Here is a 21,444-nt window from a genome sequence, read left to right on the forward strand (position 1 = left end):
CCAAGTACACAACTTTTCAAAGATCGATCCCCACCCTCACCCCCCCCCCCCCATCCCCCCTTTGGCTTTGCTCTTGCCAGGCTTCCTGAAAGAGCATCTCAAAAGAAACTGGCAAGCCTTCAGAAATTGCTGCTACAACTTCATTCACGTGCCTGCAGTTCATTTAAGGGACTTGTGAGTGTGTGTAGGGGAACACAGACTGTTCCATGACAAACTGAAGGAGAGCGAGCACACATGAAAACAAGGAGCGGATCTCAAGTTGCGAGGACCTGATTCAAACCATATCAGTAAGGATCAACACCTATGAAAAAAAGTTGTTGTCAATCACGTGGAAGATGCTTAAGAATGCTCAGAACAGATTTGTTTGTTCGCCGTATTTCTCATCTGGGAAAAGGTATTTATACAAGCCATTTTAATTTAGCAAGCACAAATAGGATTGTATTTATTTGGATAAAATCCTGTAGGTTTACATTTCTTTTTTATCTTATTGCTCAATTGAATTGGTCACGTAGAGGGAGAGGAGCTTCTCCCAACCTCTCGTCAAAACGATTTTTATATGTAGGCTACACTTTATTTTGAAGAGCCCTTTAATGTATTTATAACATTGCATTCCAGGCAACTTGGAATTGAACATATCAAATTTAGTTTCTGTATAAATAAATACTTTATTTTGAAAGCCATTTGATAATATACCTTGGCATTCGAGGAACCTGTGTATTGTGCGTTGTATTTGATGGTTTTTGGAAATGGCAAATAAGAGTACTGACTTTAACTATGTCCAAAATAAAAAAAAAGTTTTAGTAAAAAAGACAAGAAAATTCAGTTTGATTTAAAAATTGATAAATAGAAGCCCTTTAAGGGCCAACTGCCGCCTCTTCAGTCTCCAGCGTTCAGAAGTACTGCACTGTTCTCAAGAACACTCGTGCACGATTCTGCATTTTGATTGGATTTTTTTTTTTTTTTACCTGTACTGCTTAAAGGGAAACACTACCAAGCAAAGGGACTTACAGTCCTTTGTCTCAGACTTCCACGGGAGTAGGATGAGAACTTTAAAAAAAAACAAAAGAGGAGTTGCTGTGTGTTTTTTCAGTGTTAACGTGTACATGAAGGTGGTGCGGGCCGCTCGGTCACATGGCACAGCTGTGGTGAAATGGCGAAACGTGTATCTGTTCCATTATCCCAGTCTTTTCAGACGTCATCAATAACAGTGTCAGTCTCTGCCAAGGACAGAGCTGTTGCTGATATCACTGAACAGACATCTATTTTTGTCAATAAAAATGAGTCTGGAGGAAACAAATGATTCATTGTCATGGCTGCTGTTTTTTATGTTCTTAAACTCCTGCTGCTTTTATTTTGGCAGAGATTCAAATTCACATCCAGCCGATTAATCAAACACTTCTCCTTCCATAAATGAAAAAAAGTTTATTCGAATCATTCACATGTGATGGTCAGCAAAAAATACAGAGAACATACATTTATCTTCCCTGATATCCAGCACTACAACACTACAAGCTTCCTGGAGATAGCATGACAACTTGTATAGGGCTGACACACCTTCTTGCAAAAGGAATTGGCCATTCCTCAATGAACAGCATACATTTTTTATGACTCCACTAACATTAGCAACATCTGATTAGCACCTTTTTAACAGACAGGACACTCTCACTTTTTGTTCATTTTAAATGAGTGGGTAGTCCAAGCTTTGACATAGTTCAGCCCCTCATAAATTTGACCAGTCAGTGAGTTCTTTTGAAATCCCAAACCAAAACTAACACTTTTTAAAGGCTGATACAGGATTTCAAATGTAATTTCATTAATTATATTCTTATTCCTAACCTCTGAAGCAGAATCCACCTCAATGATTGTGCAGACAGAGGAAACCATCTTATTGCACCTCATTTCCAAAGGGGCTCTCATTAAGGTGAGAAACGTGGCCACCAGTTATTCAAGCATTTATATCCACAGCATGAGGGACAATGTACTGTGTTTCTGCATTGTTAAATATGTTCACAAGCTTGTTTCGTCACTGATGGTGGTCATGGCTGAGAGTGTGTTAATCACTTTTCAGGTGTCCAAAATCTGCCAAATGCATTCCACACCTGTCAGCCCCTTTGTCAAAATTCATGCTCTGTCACAGTCCTCTCATATAGGCACTCTGGCGTATGGCATTCGGTTTGCAACGTCGCACACAAGGGACAAAAAGATTGTTCAAACTCCGGAGACGGGGTGAAAGGTAGTTACTCTACCCATCTAAAAATCATGACAGTACACAAAAGCAAACTGGTTCAGTGGTTAAGTGAACTTAACCAAAATGCACAGCTCATAAAAGCTTATCTGATCAGAGTTCATGCTTCCGTAGCCACTCTCAATGAGAGGATAGGGTCATGACCTTTGAGATCCCGTTTTTATGAGGTCATCAAAGACAGCACAGAGGACGACGGGAAAATGCTTGCAGCTGGGGGGGCTGTCACTTGCGCACAAGCTTGTCTTATACGGATCAACACTCCGTGCCCCATACACTGTGGACACCGCTAAATTTCTGAACGCCCAAGCCATGAGGCTTGAACCCTTTTAAAAATGTAGCGCAAGTTCAGCGGATCTGATCCCCAAAGCAGCCAGCATATTCTCAAGCCCATCTGTGAAGCTGGACGTGGCTTCCATTTCCAGCAGAACTTTTTCACTCCTCAGGGAAACGTGAAGGCAGTTAAAGTCACAAATCTCTCTGCGCTGAGTGCTAAACGTCTGTCGATTCCACAACCTCGATGCTAGGTTTCCCTTTCCTCTGACTGCCGGGAAGTTTGAGGTTCTCCTCCGTGACCTCGCCATCCACCTCTGACTCGGAGTCCGAGCTGCTGTCATCTGACAGCTCCCCTTCTGTGTCACTGTCCGAGTTACCCAGCTCCACCAGCGCCACATCCTGCCAAAGGGGGGGGGAACTCAGTTACAAGGTGCTCAAGGGCAGTGGTACCTTCACAACGATCCCTGTAGACTTCAAATCCCATAGAAAGTAACTAGACTCACCATTTCAATCACTTTCTCTGACTCGCTGACACACTCGATGTCGAAGTGCCCCGCGGGAGAAGACTTCAGCTGCTCAGTGAGTTTCTCGTTGGCCTGTGCCATCTGTGGCAGAAAGCACTGCAGCCTGTCCAGGACTACAGCACGCAAAGACAAACAGAAGCACGTCAGGCTCAGCATTTTTGGACTACCTCATATTCTCTTTTTCACGATACTTGAATGCTACCGGAACATTCTTACAAAATCAGTCTTTGCGGATGTAAAATCTTCGTTCAATATCAGGACCGTACCCTTGTTGGCTAACACTGCTAATAGTTCTGGCTAGATGTAGCTCCAGTGTACACAGGGAATCTCTTCAACTTCAAGGACTTGCCACTGCACAATTCATATCGATCACAACGCTAACGCAACTGGAGCGCGACTCACCACTACTTCTGGGAACTTTCGTCGTCTGTAGGGAGTCGCCAGTCTTTGCTGCTTTAGATTTCAGGAGTAGTTTGTCGTGGAGACCTGCAACCACAGAAAAGATGAATTGGAGCAGACGTGAGCAAGATAACGGGCTACACTAGCAGCTAAAACACAAACGCGTCGTAGCTAACAACGTGGAAATATACAACATGCATGTAGCTCAGCTGATAAAGGCAAAATTAATCACTTTTTATGGCAAGTCAGAGTTCAATGTTAAGTTAACAGGGTAGAATTCAAGATATCAGCTCGCTAGTTCGTTGAATGAATACAGACCTGCTACTTGGGCGAACACTAAGGCCCAGAAACTTTGACATGTATACATAAACTACTACAATAAAACAAAAATAAAAGTCTCCAAACCCGAACCTCCTCCATTGCCGCAGGAAAGCAAATCCCGTGAGCTAGTTCTTTTCTGGTTCGTCTGCGGTTCCATTGCGCTCTGATTCACGTTGCTCTTTTCGGCACGAGTTTCTCCGCGACGGCAACATCCGGGTCATAGGTTAAAAACGGAAATTAGTCCTGAAAAGACAGTTAACTTTTGCGCCCTCTACAGCTTGGAGGTGTAATAGCAGTTAGCTGGCAAAACTCATCGCTTTACTTGCAAGTGACATAATGCAAATCCTATCGAACAGCTTCAATAAATATGGAAATCGCTATTGCTTGGCTTTCAAATTCTCCTCAAGAGGGGAATATAATCCATACTGTATGAAGATAAATTATTCCCTGTAGTTCTGTTCTGTTTCTGGTCACAAGGTTTGCAGACTCCGACTCCTGTATTTAAGCGTATGTGTGTCTGGTTTATCGAAAGATTTTTTTCCCAGTTTGAATTTCATTGATTTAGCTAACGTTTGCTGGTAAACTGACAAGTGACATCCGACTAACACCGAACGTGATTTCTCTCGCACACGGTTGCTTTCAGTGACCGGTACAAAGGAGACTCAAGAAATTATAATCGACATTAGCTAGCAATATGTTCCAGATGTTCTACATCGCCCGTGGCGGAAAACATCTGGCCAGCTCTGTATTATTTATTATTTTCCCGGACCGGAGCAGATTTTCTGGGGGTCCGGCGCGCACGCGTGTTGGAGGCGGGGTTGGCATTGTGTATCCGTGCGGCTGCGAGTCTGTCGGGCTGTCAAGCACGGAAGAATCCAGCATCACACTGGGTGCAAGACAGCCACCAAGCCAGCCCTCCAGTATGGAAGAATGAGAGCCATCTCATCATGAAGTAATTCTGGATGTTTTATCTGTAAAACGTTTGTCATAATCCAAACAGCCATTTCCCGCTGTTCAAACCTTATCCAGGTAAGAAATTGTGATTTTAAAGTTGTAGGGCTAGCTAACACTTGTTATTCTTATTTTCAGGGGTGTCCGGGTATACAGCTAGCTAGCGTTTCATTTTATACATTAATTTAATCGAAAACATTTTTGCAGCGGTGTTTAATTATTTGCCTCTGGCATCTTCTGCAAATAGGACTTTTCTTTGGCAGTAGATAGCTAGCAAGCTGTGAATGTTACCCTAACTGGATAGATTACTGTGAGTGTAGCCTCTAGCTAGCTAGAAGAGTAGCTAGATAAATGTTTTCTTTGGCCAAGTTATCGCTCGTATGTCAAGCAACACACATTGCTGTTAAGGATGTCTGGTCAAAAACGAAATTGGCTTCTCTTTCAGGTATGCCAACTCGATTGTTAGTGTAACCACAGTGGAACATTTACTAATCATTTTCATAGCAAGCCAGGTAAAACCATGTCACGGTTCGCTTCTGAGCTTGTTGTCTCAGTGTAAATGTAACGTTGGCTTGCTAGAATTGAAGGTGTTCGGTTGGATAGCTCAGTAAATAAAAGACACGACTGGTTTCGTGTTTTGCCGTATCCCACTCTGTTTTGGTGATCGAGGTACTTTACAGCTGTAACATTTGTCATGTAAATTCGTTTATGTGCTTAGATGGCGAGTAAAATAAAAATTTAGAAGTTAGCAGTTTCTCATGTTTCCAATGTATCAATAACATTACTGTCCCCGGTCCTACTTGCCCTAAATTGGTTGGAGGCAGCATAAACGGTTAAGTTGATTTTGCTGATGAGTTAATCAGCTCGTTTTGTGGAGACTTTGTGGGCAGCCACAACAAGTAACCCACTGTTACGGTTTCACTTCTATGCAGATCATGAACAGAGATATTGCCACCGTGTACTTTCTGGCCCGAAGTCCAATGAATTAGCTCCAGCATGACTTTTCAAACAATGCGTGGGGAGCTAACAAATTAAACATCAGATTGTGCTGTCACGGATGTGTTTTTGGGAACGTTTCTAATGCTCACACCCACTGTCACGAGATTCCCGAGGCGTCATTCTCATCTGTCTTCACTTCTGTTGTGCATAATTCAGATACTTTCTACAGATACTTTTCATTGTCACGGTCAAGAGAAACTTTTGTGATAAGCGAAAGCTAATTTACCAAGGCTGTGTGTGTGTAAGGCTCATATTAGGCTTTGAGACGATGAGACGTGGCTATACGATGCATGCCAGTGACGTAAGTTCGGTGAAGAGAATTACGGTCTGTGTCATGATGTGTCATGATGTCCTGACTCCTGAGATGTGAAGCGGTGATTAAGGCATCTTGTGCATGAGGTCCCTGTCATGCTTAGGGCTGATCAAATGATGCATTTTCAGAAGTGAACCCTGTACAATGTAAAGGGCTCTGAAAAATGTGCACTTTTTCCAGTGGTGGGGATTTGGTCATGGTTAAGGTGTGACAGCGAGCTTCCTCTAAATTCTCCAACTTCTCTCACCCCAGCATTTCTCAGAATATCAGTTACATCACACAAAGGGAAGAGGAGCCTCATATGTTAGTGGTAAAAGGGAATAGCCCGGGGAGTGTTTGTGTTTGTTTATGCGTGTGTGTGTGTGTGTGTGTGTGTGTGTGTGTGTGTGTGTGTTAGAGAGAGTGTGTGTGTGTGTGTGTGTGTGTGTGAGTTGGAGAGTAGCTCACAAAGCTGCCTGTATGCTCACAGTCTCCCTTCCTCTCTCAGATCCCTCTCTCGGATCGGAACAGGAAGAGGCGGGTATTAGTCAGAGACACCGGACACCTTCAGGGCATGCTCATTCCGTTTGGTCCTTGCTTGGGCCGAGCGCGGACGATCTGACGATGCAGCGGGGCCCCAGAGCGCAGCATGAGCGTCCACACCATAGGGGGCGCCATTGTGAGCTTGCTGGGCACTAGCCTAGCGGTGCGGATCAGCAGCGGAGGCCTGTCCCTGAAGCTCACCCAATCGGGGCGGATCGCCTGTCTGCTGCAGACCATGGTGCCCCTGGCCTACACCAAACTGCAGGAGGAGCGCCTGGCGCCGGCCGAGGGCGCGGGCAAGCCGGACGGGCACCAGAACGGGTTCCGCCCGGACCCGCCCCACGCGGAGGGCCGGCGGCACTCGGACCGGAGCGCGCGGGCCTCCGTCAGCCTCGCGGACAACGGGGACTGCCGCTACTCGGAGACGGACGCCCTGCTGAGCGAGGGCAGGCTGTCTGGGGAGGACGGGGGGGAGGAGGAGGAGGAGGAGGAGGGGGAAGGGCAGCGCGAGGAGGTGGAAGAGGGGGGCGGGGCCACCCGCAGAATGCCCAGGGAGCCGCCGCTGGCCATGGCGCTGCAGATACTCCTGCCTTTCCTTCTGGCCGGGTTCGGCACGGTGTCGGCCGGGATGGTGCTGGACGTGGTGCAGGTGAGGCGAGGGTGCGGTCACTCAGCCCGGGGGGATGGGGGTGGTCTCTCATTGGTGGGGGTGTTGCGATCATTCAGCTGAGAAGTGGGTGTGGCCTCTCCTGATGAGGGGCGAGTGGTCAGTCCATCCAGCCGAGGGCTGGATGAGGTCGCTCAGTTGAGAGGCAGGAGGGCGGGTGTGGCCGTACAGGGTGGTGCAGGGGAGGGGGGCGGGTCAGATCGGGACAGGAGATTGGGTGAAGTTGGGGCACGGATAGCGGTGTGTTCTTTTGCTCTTGGTTTCTCCATCTGGTTTCCTGCTCAGCCTTTCCCCAGGATGTGGCCATCGCTAAGGGGCTTTCGCAGGCCCAGAAAACGGGACAGCAAGTACTTAAGCATGACTCAGCTGAGAGGACTCTAAATTACGGCACATAGCAGTCTTGCTCTTATTACTCATATGGTGACTTCTGATGTCCAGCATGCTCCCGTGGCAAGTTGTGCTGAATTACCCACAGTGCTCTGTGCGTCAGAAGTAGGTGTCAGTCACCTGTGTGTGCACATATGCAAAGACAGCTGCTTACGAACACCTGACCAACTGAAGCACTCGCAGTCATTTGCTTATCCCCCTCTGACAGCTCATGCCTAGTTTGAATGTATATAGTAACACTGTATAAGGTTTCATGTTATCGCCACATTTCTGTCCTAAAGCTCTCAGCATATCCTGATCACAGTAGCCGCTGTACCTCCATTTGCGTGAGCGTCCCCCTCCTCGGGGAGTTGTGACTGAAACGGCCTAGCCTCAGTCCAGCCTTCACCCTCTCTCCTGTCTGTCTGACCCTGCCAGCACTGGGAGGCCTTTAAGAACGTGACAGAGATCTTCATCCTGGTGCCTGCTCTGCTGGGCCTGAAGGGGAACCTGGAGATGACCCTGGCCTCCAGACTTTCAACTGCGGTGAGTGGGGTGCTCCTTCTCTCCCTGTCTCTTGGTCTCTCATGTGCACGCACGTTTTTTCCATCGCTATCTGCAGAACACAGTAAATCACACTCACGTGTACTGCTCCTCCATTTCTGCCCCTCCCCCCGCCCCGTTCTCGCCCCCCGTCCCTCCCTCCCTTACGGGCCCGGCCAAACACCCTGCAGGCCTCTGCGCAAGGAGTGAGAAATGAGGTGTTCTTATGTAACTGCTGGAGTCTCTGTGTCTGAGGCTCAACAGTTAGCAGGACCTGGTGAAGGAGGAGGCGGCTAACACAAACACACACACACACACACACACACACACACACACACACACACACACACACACAGAGGCACCAGAACATACATTCAGACAAACTCATGTGCGCGCGCACACACACACACACACACACACACTCAAATACGCAGACACACGCTCATACACACACACACACACGCAAATGTTCATGGCATGATGTCAGCGTCCTGGAGTGGGAACACGCTCTTTAACTGTGATTACAGACCACAACAGGCTGATGGGTAATCATTGGGGGGGGGGGTTCCTCGCCCAGACTTGTTTTCCTCCTGCGGCATTGTACTGTGGGTTGGGGAGCGCTCCACGCCTGTCTGCCACAGGCCTTCCTCGGTGCATTCCCAGTCCTGCTGGTGTGAAGCTGTTCTTCTGCCCTAAACATGCCACCGAAGTCCTCGCTGGTTGCACCCCGCTCCGAGAACGCACAAGCCCGCAGGGGTGTTCACAGTCACGCCATCCCATTCTCTCACGCCATCTAGAATTTCGCGCTGTTTCCGACTCAGAATGTCTCCGGTAAGGTGTGCGGTTGGTTTTCCCGAGGTGTACGGGGCCCGTGGCTCTTCTCACCCGGGTTTTGAGAGCTCACGAAATAGAATTTGTGTGAGGAATTTGCAGATGAAGCAGTTTTTCAACACTTTTTTCTTTTTTATAATCGCATTCCGCTGCCTGTCTCAGGTTGCAGTTTCTGGCTCTTCCGCACAGGTTTTCCTTTACTGAAAACTGTTTTGGTGCAAGTCCCCTTCTCTGACAGTTAGGTGTAATCGTGTCCGTCGTAACTTGATCAGAGAGGGCATGTGTGTCAGATTGGCCTGGAGAGAGGGCAGGGAGATCCAGGAGGGGAGGAGAGAAAGATGGTGTGTGTGTGTGTGTGTGTGTGTGTGTATGTTCGTGTGTCTTGTTTTTTGTCCTGTTGCATCATGTGTTCGCCGCCCACTGCGAAACGTCTCAAAAAGCTGTGAAGAAAACAGCTTGGCATCAGCAAATTCACCACGAGGCAGCCCCCCCCCACCCCACCCCAATCTACCCTCCCTTCCCCATTCCTGTCTGTCTCTCTCAGTCTCTCTCTCTCACCCTCTCTTCATTTACAGTGCTGATGGAGGAGCCTATCAGCAAGGAGAGGGAGAGAATTCTCTCATTGTTCTCACAAGCACGATTCTCCCCACGCTCTCCCATGGCCCTCCTTCATGTGTTCATTCTCCCATTACGCTGAATTCTCAACGTACGCCCAGTTCAGAAGCCTCAGTCAGTTAGCTGTTTAATTTTGGATAATACGTACCTACCATTTCATACTTAAGAATGAATAGTTCTACAACAATGCACTTGGAAGGAATATAAATATGCCACAGGCATTCCTGAGTTCTAGGATACCCTAAATTGTGTTCACCCAGCTCATTTTAATTTGTATGTTGGTTTCACCGCAGTCATCAGAAGTCCTTGATAAATCATGCAATAATTATGCAAATTAACACACTGACAGCGGCTTTAAAAATAGCCGTTGATTAATGTTCTTGCCTTTCCTGGTTTCAGAGGGTTTTATGACTATGAGACAAAGAATGCCTGATCTCCATTGAGACACTCTAGCAGTGCCTTAGCGGAATTGCATTCATCTTTCTGCAGTATGTTTCGAAAAATAAGTCCACATTGTCTTCTATGTACGAGCATATATTGATGTTTGAATGATTGTGCTCTTGCCCTAGCAGTCAGTATTAGACTGCAAATGACAAAGTGTTAAAATGTTAGCTCTTGCAGCAGGACTTTAGTGAGGAATGTGAGAACACTCGCTCTCCCTGTTGGCCCAGGGATAGAATTCTTTGAAGTCATCGCAGCTCTCTCCGTCTATCAGGTGAACGTGGGGAAGATGGACTCGCCCATCGAGAAGTGGAACCTGATCATCGGGAACCTGGCCCTCAAGCAGGTAAAAGCAAGCCGCTGTAAGCCTCGCCGGTCCTGTGGAGCAAGGAGCCCGGGCTTCGGCCCGGCGTCTGCTGAGCCAATAAGCACTGGAATGTAATTAAGTGAAGTATGCGGAGCTGCAGTTTGTCACGGTGCACATGCTGTGGACCGCACGGTGCCCCGGGGGTCAGGTGATCTAAGCCCAGCGGGGGCAGTTATGGGAAGCAGGATGGTTTGTCAGGTCAAGTAGGCTGTCTTAGTAATTGCCAGCATGCGGTGACCTAACCCAGTCATGTTTCGCGCCTGAATGTCTGGCGAAAACGGTACTGTAGGTTGAGATAATGTATGCGCAAAAGCTGCGCAATCAAAAGCAGCTGGTGATACATCCGCCCAATTAGCACGCAGTGGGCGTTTCTCTTCAACTTAAGGGCAAGTAGGTAACAAGTGATGCTCCCCCCTGCAGGAAGGGGCAGTCTGTGCTATCTCGGTGCGCTATACTGTTGTCAATTCCAGAAGAGATGGTTTGTGAACTCTTTATGTCTGTGTGAGTCACACAGGTTATGCTGGGTGAGCTTTGTGGGGGCAGGACTAGTTAGTTTAAGGGTTTCAGGCTGGGAGAGGTTGTTAAGGACCCTCCTGCAAGTCAACAACCGTCTATGACCCTCTCTCTCTCTGGTCTGCTCAGGTGCAGGCCACGGTGGTGGGCTTCCTGGCGGCTGTGGCGGCCGTGGTGCTGGGCTGGATCCCCGAGGGAAAGTTCCAGATGAGCCACGCAGTGCTGCTGTGCTCCAGCAGTGTGGCCACCGCCTTCATCGCATCGCTGCTGCAAGGTAGGCCCCGCCCCACCCCGCTGTCACTCACACCCACACCACCGTCAGTACCTGAGGGGTTGGCCCCGCCCCTTCACTGTCACTCACAGCCACACTGCCTACATCACCTCCCTTCTCCGCTTTCCGGATCCACTAAACCTTATGTTTGATGCCCTTCATATTGCTCTCCATTGGAGATCAGTGCATTTTCCTACCGCTCACAATAATGATATCCATAACACCTATAACTGTCCCTTAGTATGGATGAATATCCCACGCTAACTGTCAGCATATTGTCCTTCCTCTCATTGCTCTGGAAGGCTGTAGAAATGAGCGCAGGCCAGAGAGACAGCAGTGCCTCTAATGAGTATTTCTGTTTGTAAACAGGATTAAGGCAGGGCGTGAACCTCCAGACGGTGGGAACCGTCTCTCTGCCTGCTTGCACTCTAATTTCTGGCCGCTCGTCTTCCTCCGTCTCTGTCCCCTGTCTCTCCGCCCCTCCCCCGCCCCTCTGGCCTGCGATTCGGCGGCGTTCGTTCTTGGCCCCGTGCCAGCTCGCTTGCGCTCCGTTTGTGAGGAGGGCGGCCGTGCGCCCCTGTGAACGCCGGATCCCTCGCCGTTTCTCTCACGGTTTCCTGAAAGGGGAGCCCCGTCTGAGCATTAAAACGCCGCGCGGCCCTCCGGCCTTGGCGTCGGTTCCCTCCCGCATCCATTATTCATGCGCTCGCTTGTCGTGTTGGGAATACCCTCGGAGATCTGGACACTGATCCAGCGCTCCCGGCACGCTGTTATCTGAGCTGGGCAGTGCTGTTTTTGTCTGCCAGTGGCAATCTGCTTTGAAAAGCAACATCATCTGAAGCCGTTCGATTATGAACAGCTGAGAGGCTGGGAAGTTCACAGTATGGGGAGGTACTGCGGGAATGCTCTGTTACATATGAGCTGTGAGCATTAACTCCAGTGTTGCTCTGCTTATGACCTTTGACCTCCCGGCGTTTGTGATCTCATCTTTTCCACATGATCATGTGTGATCTGGTGGTCATGCCGCATCACTCACTTGGCAGCTAAGTGAAAGCACATTGTGTAGAAACGTGTTTGAAAGTTTTTGGGAGATGGGTCTGGTACTCAGTGATTGCAGCCTTTAGGACTGACGGGCTGCGTTTCCTCTTCTCTGCCAGGCTTCATCATGGTGGGGGTGATTGTCGGCTCCAAGAAGACGGGCATCAACCCTGACAACGTGGCCACGCCCATCGCTGCTAGTTTTGGAGATCTCATCACCCTGGCGATCCTGGCGTGGATCAGTCAGGGCCTGTACAGCTGCCTGGGTGAGAGAGGGAGGGAGGGAGGGAGGGAGTGGAAGAAAGAGAGGGAGAGCGAGTCTGAAACCGTATCTTTCTAAAAGCCACTGTAAGGGCAAAACAGAATTAATAACAGTAATGCAAATCAGTTGGTAGTCTGAAGCTATGCTTTTTCAAAACAGCCAAAAGGTAAGTCAGTTTAGCGTGGAAAAATTCTAAATAATGTGCTGCAGTGATGACCCATAATGCAACTGTCTGTAATCAGCCACAAGGTGGCGCTAGAGTAATAGGAATCTGTGCCTCACTTCCATGAATATTATTCAGAGGGATTTTAAAAGTTACCTTATGTTACCACAACCTCAGTAAGCCAGCAGCGTATTCTTCTTTGAGTTTTTACGGTATAAAAATTTTAAATTACACACTGTTCCGCTTCCATAATACACTTACGCTCATGTATATTTGGGTGTTTGGGGAAAATCACGTTTCATGTCTGTGGCAGGACAGGTTGAAGTTCCTGAATGTTGACCAGTAGAGGTCACTCGACATATGCCATCCAGCTGCAGTTTTGAGATGTACGTGGTTTTAATATGATGCAGTTATCACACGTGTGCCGCCTCAGGGAGGGATAGATACACATGTAGCCATGTAGCTCTGGTCCTAGTGAAGCCCATTCATTTGACAAATTGTTTCACAATGGTGTCCATATTGGGTCGATTTGGCCTGGATCTGTGGGAGTTCAACTTAATTTCTGGTCTGACAGTTCTCCAGGAAAAACACAATAACCCCGATAACCCATGTTTTATTGCTTTTTATTGTTTTTCCCCAAGAGAGTCACCCTGTTTTCACAAAGGACCACACGCACATACACACACCACTTATTTTGTGGTTTAAATTTAACATCTTAGCCTCAGCCCCAAGATAAAACTGTAACTGAAAAATAACAATTCAAAGACTGATTTAGTCTGACATTTTGTGAGTAGCTGCTCTTGTCCAGAGATACTTACATAGTATTCTGTTTTAACATGTTATCTTTTCATTTAACTGGATATATACTGAGACAATTCAGGTTAAATACCTTACCCGAATGTGCAAAAGCAGGGTCCCATTGGGGAATAAAACTGGCAACCTTTTGGTTACCAGCCCCACTTTTTTCCACGACACCACCTGCACCAAGAATTAATTTTTGAAAATGTAACAATCACTGGCTTTATGGTGTCTGTCCAGGGTACCCCTGGTTTTAAAAACCTTTTTGTTTTTAAAGTCCACAGAAGGTGCCTCTGCAAACTGTTAGTTAGGATGGGGTAGCACGCTTTTCCATCGGAAAATTCCAGTAACAACGTCCTGTAACACTTTATATGTCACCATATAAAATTAGGCACTGTTGAAGACAGGGGAATCAAGGATCTAACAAGTAGGTTTGTAAAAGGCAAACTTTACATTTTTGGACGGGAACAGAATTTTAAGTAGGCCTGAGTTCGGCATTTCAAGTTAGTGGGATCAGACAAGAGTCTGTTTCTCTGGAGCAGCGCTGTCAGTTCTTGCTGAATTAATTCTCCTGGAATTGAATAGTAGTTGTTTACTCAGCGGTGGATTGAATCATTATCCTCGATCGCACACGGAGATATGCGTGGAGAGACGCCAACACAGCGGAGTGTTTTATATTGTGCGCGGTTTCTTTAACGCACTTGAAACGGTCGGAGAGACGAGGCAAAGTTAGCACAGCACCTCGACTTAGTGTAGCCGTCATTCCTGCTGGTGTCATTACGGGGTGGAAAAGCATCCAATTAAACCAGCTGTCGCTTTATATATCTTTTTTCCCTTGCGTGCACTGCGGTGTCGAGATTAGGATCATTAAGTTGGTGGAATTGCTTAACGACCACAAGAACACTTTGAGAAGGCGTGCCGACAGACCATTTCGCAAGGAGGCAGGTGTTCTCCTTCGTTACTTCTACAAATGGAAGCCGAGCGCCATGGAAACTAATTTGTCCATAAATACTTTAATTTGAGTTAGGCAGGGGATTGGGGGACGCTGTGTTTTTGCGGTTGTGCAAATTGGCACGCTTTCTTGTGATTTGTGCCATAACTGTTTTGTTAGGAGAAATTCTGGAAAAAGAGCCCTTTGTTTTGTTAAAAATAATGAGCGTGTATCACTACTGTCAGGCAAACTAAAGATTTTACCAGCAATTTGAAATGATTCTGATCCACGGTCGGCGAAAGAGAGACGTAGAGGGCTTTCACATCCGGGACCCGGGCCCGGATCCGAGTAAACTTGACCTCGAGTTCGTTTGATTAGTGTGAACACTGTGTACCGTACCCGGGTACGGATCAACGAACCGTGCCTGGGTCCACTTAGGAAAAGGTGGTCTTGAGTACGGTTTGTGTGTACTCGGGTGTGGTTCGCATCAGGTGTGAACACTACTGTACCAAGACATGGAAGTGGACTGCTGTTTAGAATGTGAATGTGAAGTGTACTCTTCTTTGTGTGTATTGGCGGATCGCAAACCAACTAGTTGCTGTATCGGAGTGTGTAGATACGCAAGTGTACTCAGGTACAGAACAACATTAACAACACTAATGTGAAAGCTGACCGGCGGGGGAGTGGGCCGAATTGTACTCAGGCACAGTACAAAGCAATCGTACCCAATATGAAAACGCCCAAAGAAATGAAACAGTCATTGGAGATGCAGGGTCCTCCTTAGTCTTCAACACAGAACTGAGTGTTTCACAAGCATTGCCCCATTGAAGCAGGTCTGATCAGTAACTCCTGGGCGAACATGCTCTGGGCCACGCCCTGTGTGTGCGCGCACGTGTGTGTGCGCGTAAGGTACATACTGATGCGGGCAGGTGGGCTAATGGGAAGGTCTGAAATGATATTTGTCTCAGTGAAGGCAGGGATAAGACACTTTCAACATCCTATTAGTATGCAGTAGGTTGCATTTTTGCATCGTTAAAGGTCAGATCACTGCAAAGTTCTTACATAATTTTTTAATGCTCATCTCATTAATCCTTTACTATATCCCTCAGTAGCAAAAGAGTCTGCTGGGCTAGGCGCCTTACTTTGCTGTATCTGTTATGATTTGAAACTACATCTGACTCATCTGGCTACACTCCACTGTGCTATATTGATGAATGATCTTTGTCTTTCAAGTTATAATCTCAGCCTGGCAGGTGGTAATTGGAGATCCAAGCTTAGGACCTAACGCTCTCTCCCTTACAGAATCATACCCCATCGTCTCCTCCCTGTGTCTGACCCTTTCCCTCCCTCCCTCCCTCTCCCTCTGTCTCAGACTCGTACCCCTGCGTCTCCTCCCTGGGTCTTTCGCTCTCCCTCTCTCCGTCTCCCTTTCAGACTCGCACCCCTACATCTCTGCCCTGAGTCTCACTCTCCCTCTCTCTCTCTCTCCCCCCTTCTCTCAGACTCGCACCCCTACATCTCCTCGCTGGTGTGTGCCTTCTTCCTGTGTCTGACGCCGGTGTGCATCGTCATCTCCTCCAAGCACCCGGCCAGCCGCACGCTGCTCTATTCCGGCTGGGAGCCCGTCATCACCGCCATGGTCATCAGCAGGTCAGCGACCGCTCACGGTCGACCGTGGTCACCCGTGTGCACTTTCACACGCCCTTTCCACGGTTTGCACATCACTCCTGCCTCCGCCCTCTGTTTTCAAACAGGCCGGTTTGGGTTTCTGGTGGCATACTGTTATTCTCCACGTTGTATATTCTGCCCCTTTACCTCCAGTCTTAACCAGGGGTTTAGTTTGCTGAAGTCAGTTTTTAACAAATTAACAGCAGTCTTCAATTCTGAGGCGTCTGGCTAGATGGGCCTGTGGGCATAAGAAATGATTGTGATATTTTTCACACTGTGTGGATTTCTGCAATGTGACGCTAATTTACTTGTGGAGTATGCATATGTTGCTTGAAGCAGGGGAGTGTAAAACAGGCAGCTTCTGCTCAGTACATGAACCTGCGTGCAGCGAGACATGAAATGGCTCAGATTGCCGTGCGTTGCCGTGGGAGCCGATTCCATTCCGCTAATGATATTAAATGAAGGAGCAGCATTGTTAAGTGAAGCACTGAGCAAAAACCCGACTTTTTCTTCTTCCCTTTGGCAGTATCGGAGGGCTCATCCTGGACAAAACGGTCTCGGACCCCAACCTGGCCGGGATTGTGGTCTACACCCCGGTCATTAACGGTGAGTGTGGTCTGCACCCTGGTCGTGAACGCTAAATGGCGCTGGGCATAAGCGGTCAGGGCCGTGCGAGATCTCCGGGTGAGACCCAAGGCGATGCGCTCGTCTATTGGCACTGACCACAGTCTTACGCAAGAGCATCAGCTTTTTAATTAAAAAGCGCTAATGAGAACCATTAAGCGAGAGCTTCTCTGTGCACAGCCTGTTTATCAAATTGGGCAGCTCACTGCTCTGTGCACACTCTTGAGCGCTTACACCGACGTGGAGGAATGCAGTCACTCCACCCCACTTCTTAATCTGTGCATGCAGAGAATTCTGGGTATTCTACTGCTTAAACAGTGGCAGGTCAGTCTAAAGAAGGACTTGTAGAAGGTGTGAGTTTGGCTCTAGGTCTCAGACCCCTGTCACTAGGCAATTCTTGGGTGTTTACTGTGGTCAAGAGGAGAGGAATGCTCAGACTGTCTGTGGTTTTACTGGAGGGAAGTGGAGGAGAACGGCTTGTGCTTGGTGGATGAACTCATATCCTCACTCATATTCAGCAGTGCAGTGTAGTAGCCGTGACAGCGCTCTGCGAGAGACAGATTAAAAGCCACACAGAATGGCTGAGGAGAAAAGCCAGAGCTCTTCCAGTCTGTCAGGCTCCGGGACGGTGAGGAATTCATCCGGAGCATCTCTAGGGTCCCCTGCTGTGGCCATATACTGCTGTCATCTCCAGGCCTCCTCTTTCCATGACTACTGAGAACTCAGTATTAAGCATATTAACCGTGTTCTCGCCAGTGTCCAGGACACATGACATGTAACAGTAAAGAAGGGCTGGATGAGGCAGGTGACACTCATAGAATAAACATGTACAAAGTCGCTCTTTTCTCATTGTCGCAAGCCATTGTCTTAAGTGTTGAACAGCAGTCCTGCTGACCACTCCCATGGTAAGGCTGCTGTGATGCCCTCTGTCCCCCTCCTCAGGGATCGGTGGGAATCTGGTGGCCATCCAGGCGAGCCGGATCTCCACCTACCTGCACTTCCACAGCGCACCTGGGGAAATCCCAGAGGAGGCCAAAGGCTGCTACTACCCCTGCCGAACCTTCTGTGGCACAGGTAAGAGTTGAAGTTGCTACCAGTCCTGTCTCAGTTTCTGAACCAAAGGTAAAGGTCTTTAGCACCACACCTGATGGTCTGTCTGTGCCGCAAGTGATACCAGATAAGCTTCTCTGTTGTAGCTTTATACACCTGTGTGATTCATTGACACCAGTTACTAGACTTTAGGCCCAGTATTTTACAGGTAAAAGGCACAACTAGTGTTCCAACCTAACGCGAGTCATGTCAAATGTTTAAAACCACTCTCCACTATGGAATAGAAAGCAAATACTTTTTGTCTGTTACGGTCTCAGTGCTCCCAGTTAATGTAAATGCCAATAATTTCATCTAATGTAATAATCTTTATTTTTGACAAATGTTCAGAGCATTTTGCAGGAGTAGGTTAAAAAAAAGGAAAGGTGCCGATTTGTCCGTTTAAAACTGACTTATTTTCTTGCTTCTCACTCATTTTCCCCCTCCAGGAGCCAATCACCGCTCGGCCCAGGTCCTGCTCCTGTTGGTCATCCCGGGTCACCTGATCTTTCTCTACACCATCCACCTGATGAAGAGCGGCCACACCACCCTCACGCCCATCTTCACCACCGTCTACCTGGCCGCCGCCCTGCTGCAGGTGAGACCAGGAACCAGGAAGCCCTGCATGGAGGCACGGTGGTACTTGGGGTGGGGCCTGCAGGCTCAGGAACACTAAAGATGCAGATCCTGGTCCTGGAGGTTTGCAGTCCTCCAGGTTTCATTGGTTTGCCATTTTGATATGCGCTTTTAATTAGTTCCCCTGAAGATCCAACCCCAGCGCAGTCAATAGAGAAATCAGTGTGGTAATTACAGCTTTGACATGCAGAACGAGGGGCAGAGACACCCCCCCAGGGCCGCAGCTGCGCGCCCCTCTTTAACGTCCCCCTCAGCAGGGGGGCACGCGATACGAGGCGACGCGTGACGGGAGCTTCGATTTAGCCGCCTCTCGCTCCTCCCTCGCGCGCCTCGGCTTAATTGGAGGCGTTCCGGGCTCCAACGCCCACAGCGAGGCCCTCCCGAGCGAAACGGTCGCTTCCTTCAACGTCCGCATGAATTAAAGATGAAATCGCGGGAAAACTCGACGTAGAGCTCCTGACGGCGTCAAAATCAATCAGGTGGCGTCTGCGACGCTTGAAAGGGAGCTCATCTGAGCGTAGCTGCGGTTAATTTGGTCTGAGCTGTGAGCGGGTGGTTGCCTGTATGCATTACGAAGCATCTCCACTCCGCCGTGACAATGTTTGTGTCACAGATTGCTCCAGGTACACCATGCGAGATCCCACCATACTGTGCACCAACAGAAGCAGAAACCGGAACCTCTTTATAGGCTATCATTATGGCTGCTCTGGACTGTAGCTCCTGTATGAATTACAGTTCGGCTCACTGGATGCGAAACACGCTCCACCCTGAATCCTGTCTGAGCTACACTGTGACTTGAGCAATTGCACAGCTCTCCCGCAAGTTTATGAAGCCGATTCTGTACCTCGCAGAAGCCAGGAATTGAAAGAGCCTCGTTCTGTGGTCTCTCCAGGAGTGGCCCTGTTTACAGATTATCCAGCTCCTCTTAATTAAAAACCCACTGCAGCGATTTAAATAGCCAGTTCCTTAATTAAAGGACGAGCAAATTGAAGAAGCATTACGGAGGCATGTGTGTCCCTGAGCTGTGGAGACGCCGAATTACTGCATTTTCATTTGCATAAATACTGCTGGCGCTCGGCATGCACGATTGATCTCAGCTTGAGAGTGTAATCTGTGTACAGGTTTCAGCTGTGGGACAGAAATGAAATCTTGGTGCTTAAATTTCTTTCTGGCTCAGCTGAAAATGAAAAGGATCCCTGCTGGACCAGTCCAGTTTCACCCTCAAAGTTCCTCTGTAGCCAGAGCTTGTCTGCAGTGAATGGTATCTTGTTATGTATCATCTGCCAGAATGGTGGCCAGACTTTAGCCCCATAAAGAGAGCAGGAGGCTAGCAAGGGAGTTTTGCTGTGCATTGTATGCGTCTCATACCAAAAACACTGTCATTGCACAAAAAGGTTAGTTACTCACAAAATCACAAGTCAGTACGTTGACAGTTGCGAAAATAGGTCTGTCACTCAATGCTTTGACGTCTTTCACAGAAGTGCTTTAAAGAAACAAATACACCCAAGCTACTGACAGGCACAATACATCACACTCCAATTATCAGTACACATTTGCAAAAGTAGCTTTGAAGTAGCTTTGGAAGTGTTATCAGTATGAAACCAGCTTATTGCTAACAAATTTGCGCATGTTGCCTCAAACACTAACTTTAATGCAGAGTACTTGATGGTGCTCTGGAGTGGAGTTTTTGCTTGTTCTTGGAGTATTCAGAGATGCTGTTGTGTTGATCTGCCTAAAAGCCGATGGGATACTATTGCCATGCCATCTCATACATTGTGGCTTTGCAAGAAATTGATAATGATACTAGTGCTTTATTAACAGCGCTTTGCAGTTGGCTACAATGAACAGATATGGCTAGAGGCTCAATGCCGTGGAAGAGATCAGATTTGTGATAGAAGGCAACAGAAAAATGTGTACAAATAAGAAGTGAGGGAAGAACATGGTCCAAGCTTAAACATTTATTTTGTGACGGTATTAACGGAGTGACCGAAGTTACAGCTGAATTCATTGTGTTTCAATGAGGTCATATGGTACGGAAGTAAATGCTTGTATGGACCCTGACCTCAGAGTGATCGTGGTTATTTCTTACTCCCAATGCCATATTGGTATGGAGTATGTCCTGTCAACCTGTAACTTGGTTGATCACATGGTGGTGAATTTTTTAGGTGTTCACACTACTTTGTGTTGTGGACTGGTTGAATGTGTTGCATAATATTGTATAGTGTATTGATGTTGTGCATTTGTTTCTTTGACGTGTTCACTTTATATTTTGGACTGTATTGACGTGTTGTGTAATACTGTGTTGTGTATGTGTGTTGCATGTTGTGTATGTGTCTCTCTCAGGTCTTTGCTCTGTATAGAGGTGTAATGTTGGATAGTGTATTGATGTTGTGTGTTGTAGTGTATTGATGTTGTATTGATGTGTGTGTGTGTGTGTGTGTGTGTGTGTGTGTGTCTCTCCCAGGTGTTCGCTCTGCTCTGCATTGCGGACTGGATGGTTCACTTCATGTGGCGGAGCGGGAAGGACCCGGACAGCTTCTCCATCCCCTACCTGACAGCGCTGGGGGACCTGCTGGGCACCGCCCTCCTGGCCCTCAGCTTCCACTTCCTGTGGGTCATCGGGGACCAGGACAGCGACGTGGGCGACTGAGACGGGGGCGGCGGGCGGCTTCGGGAAGGGAGGGGACAACCTCACACCGGCCCCCTGTCCTGCCTGTAGCCCTAACCCCCTCTGTGGGTCTAGACTGGACAACTCTTTCCCGGAGAGGAGGACTTTTAGTGACTAAGCCAATGAAAAGCTGTCCCTGAAAGTTACATGACAAAGCTTTTTTTTTTTTTTAAAAGGTACCACTTCTCTGACACTATAAGAGGAAAAGACAAGAATCACTAAAGGAGAATGCCATTTTTGCATTTGATTCCTTTTGTGTCTGGACTCTTCTCCAGTTGAGTGGCTTCATTCCTCTGGGGAGTGAACTGTCTTTTATGCTGCAGGGACGGGCTCTGGTAGCTTTGGCTAAGTGGCATATAAAGACTGCCGTGCCTAGACAGTGTCCACCTAACTCTCTACTGTTACTGTG

At 48.0% G+C, this 21,444-nt stretch overlaps 2 protein-coding genes across 2 annotated transcripts; one reads left to right on the top strand and one right to left on the bottom strand.

Moving 5' to 3' along the window:
• Nucleotides 1-1,453: 1,453 nt before the first annotated feature.
• On the bottom strand, nucleotides 1,454-3,954 carry c25h12orf45 (chromosome 25 C12orf45 homolog). The gene is made up of 4 exons (XM_036520472.1): nucleotides 3,853-3,954; nucleotides 3,445-3,528; nucleotides 3,022-3,155; nucleotides 1,454-2,917 (listed from the first exon to the last, which is right to left on the bottom strand). The coding sequence occupies exons 1-4, from the start codon at nucleotides 3,917-3,919 to the stop codon at nucleotides 2,735-2,737; spliced, it is 468 nt and encodes a 155-aa protein (XP_036376365.1). The 5' UTR covers nucleotides 3,920-3,954; the 3' UTR covers nucleotides 1,454-2,734.
• A 687-nt stretch (nucleotides 3,955-4,641) lies between these two features.
• Nucleotides 4,642-21,111, top strand: slc41a2b (solute carrier family 41 member 2b). Its single transcript, XM_036520062.1, has 11 exons — nucleotides 4,642-4,791; nucleotides 6,513-7,196; nucleotides 8,019-8,126; nucleotides 10,285-10,356; nucleotides 11,020-11,164; nucleotides 12,319-12,465; nucleotides 15,856-16,003; nucleotides 16,548-16,627; nucleotides 17,588-17,719; nucleotides 18,181-18,329; nucleotides 20,832-21,111. The coding sequence occupies exons 2-11, from the start codon at nucleotides 6,654-6,656 to the stop codon at nucleotides 21,015-21,017; spliced, it is 1,710 nt and encodes a 569-aa protein (XP_036375955.1). The 5' UTR covers nucleotides 4,642-4,791; nucleotides 6,513-6,653; the 3' UTR covers nucleotides 21,018-21,111.
• The last annotated feature ends 333 nt before the right edge of the window (nucleotides 21,112-21,444 follow it).

This window comes from Megalops cyprinoides, chromosome 25, assembly GCF_013368585.1.
Source record: "Megalops cyprinoides isolate fMegCyp1 chromosome 25, fMegCyp1.pri, whole genome shotgun sequence".
Classification (NCBI taxonomy): Eukaryota; Metazoa; Chordata; class Actinopteri; order Elopiformes; family Megalopidae; genus Megalops; species Megalops cyprinoides.

Excerpts from the sequence above, each read along its gene's own strand:
- c25h12orf45 (XM_036520472.1), bottom strand. The coding sequence starts at position 3,919 with ATGGAACCGCAGACGAACCAGAAAAGAACTAGCTCACGGGATTTGCTT. Across the intron at positions 3,529-3,852 it reads TTCCTGCGGCAATGGAGGAG|GTCTCCACGACAAACTACTC; the intron begins GTTCGGGTTTGG and ends CTGTGGTTGCAG. Across the intron at positions 2,918-3,021 it reads CAGAGAAAGTGATTGAAATG|GATGTGGCGCTGGTGGAGCT; the intron begins GTGAGTCTAGTT and ends CCCCTTTGGCAG.
- slc41a2b (XM_036520062.1), top strand. The coding sequence starts at position 6,654 with ATGAGCGTCCACACCATAGGGGGCGCCATTGTGAGCTTGCTGGGCACT. Across the intron at positions 16,004-16,547 it reads ACCGCCATGGTCATCAGCAG|TATCGGAGGGCTCATCCTGG; the intron begins GTCAGCGACCGC and ends TCCCTTTGGCAG. Across the intron at positions 17,720-18,180 it reads CCGAACCTTCTGTGGCACAG|GAGCCAATCACCGCTCGGCC; the intron begins GTAAGAGTTGAA and ends TTCCCCCTCCAG.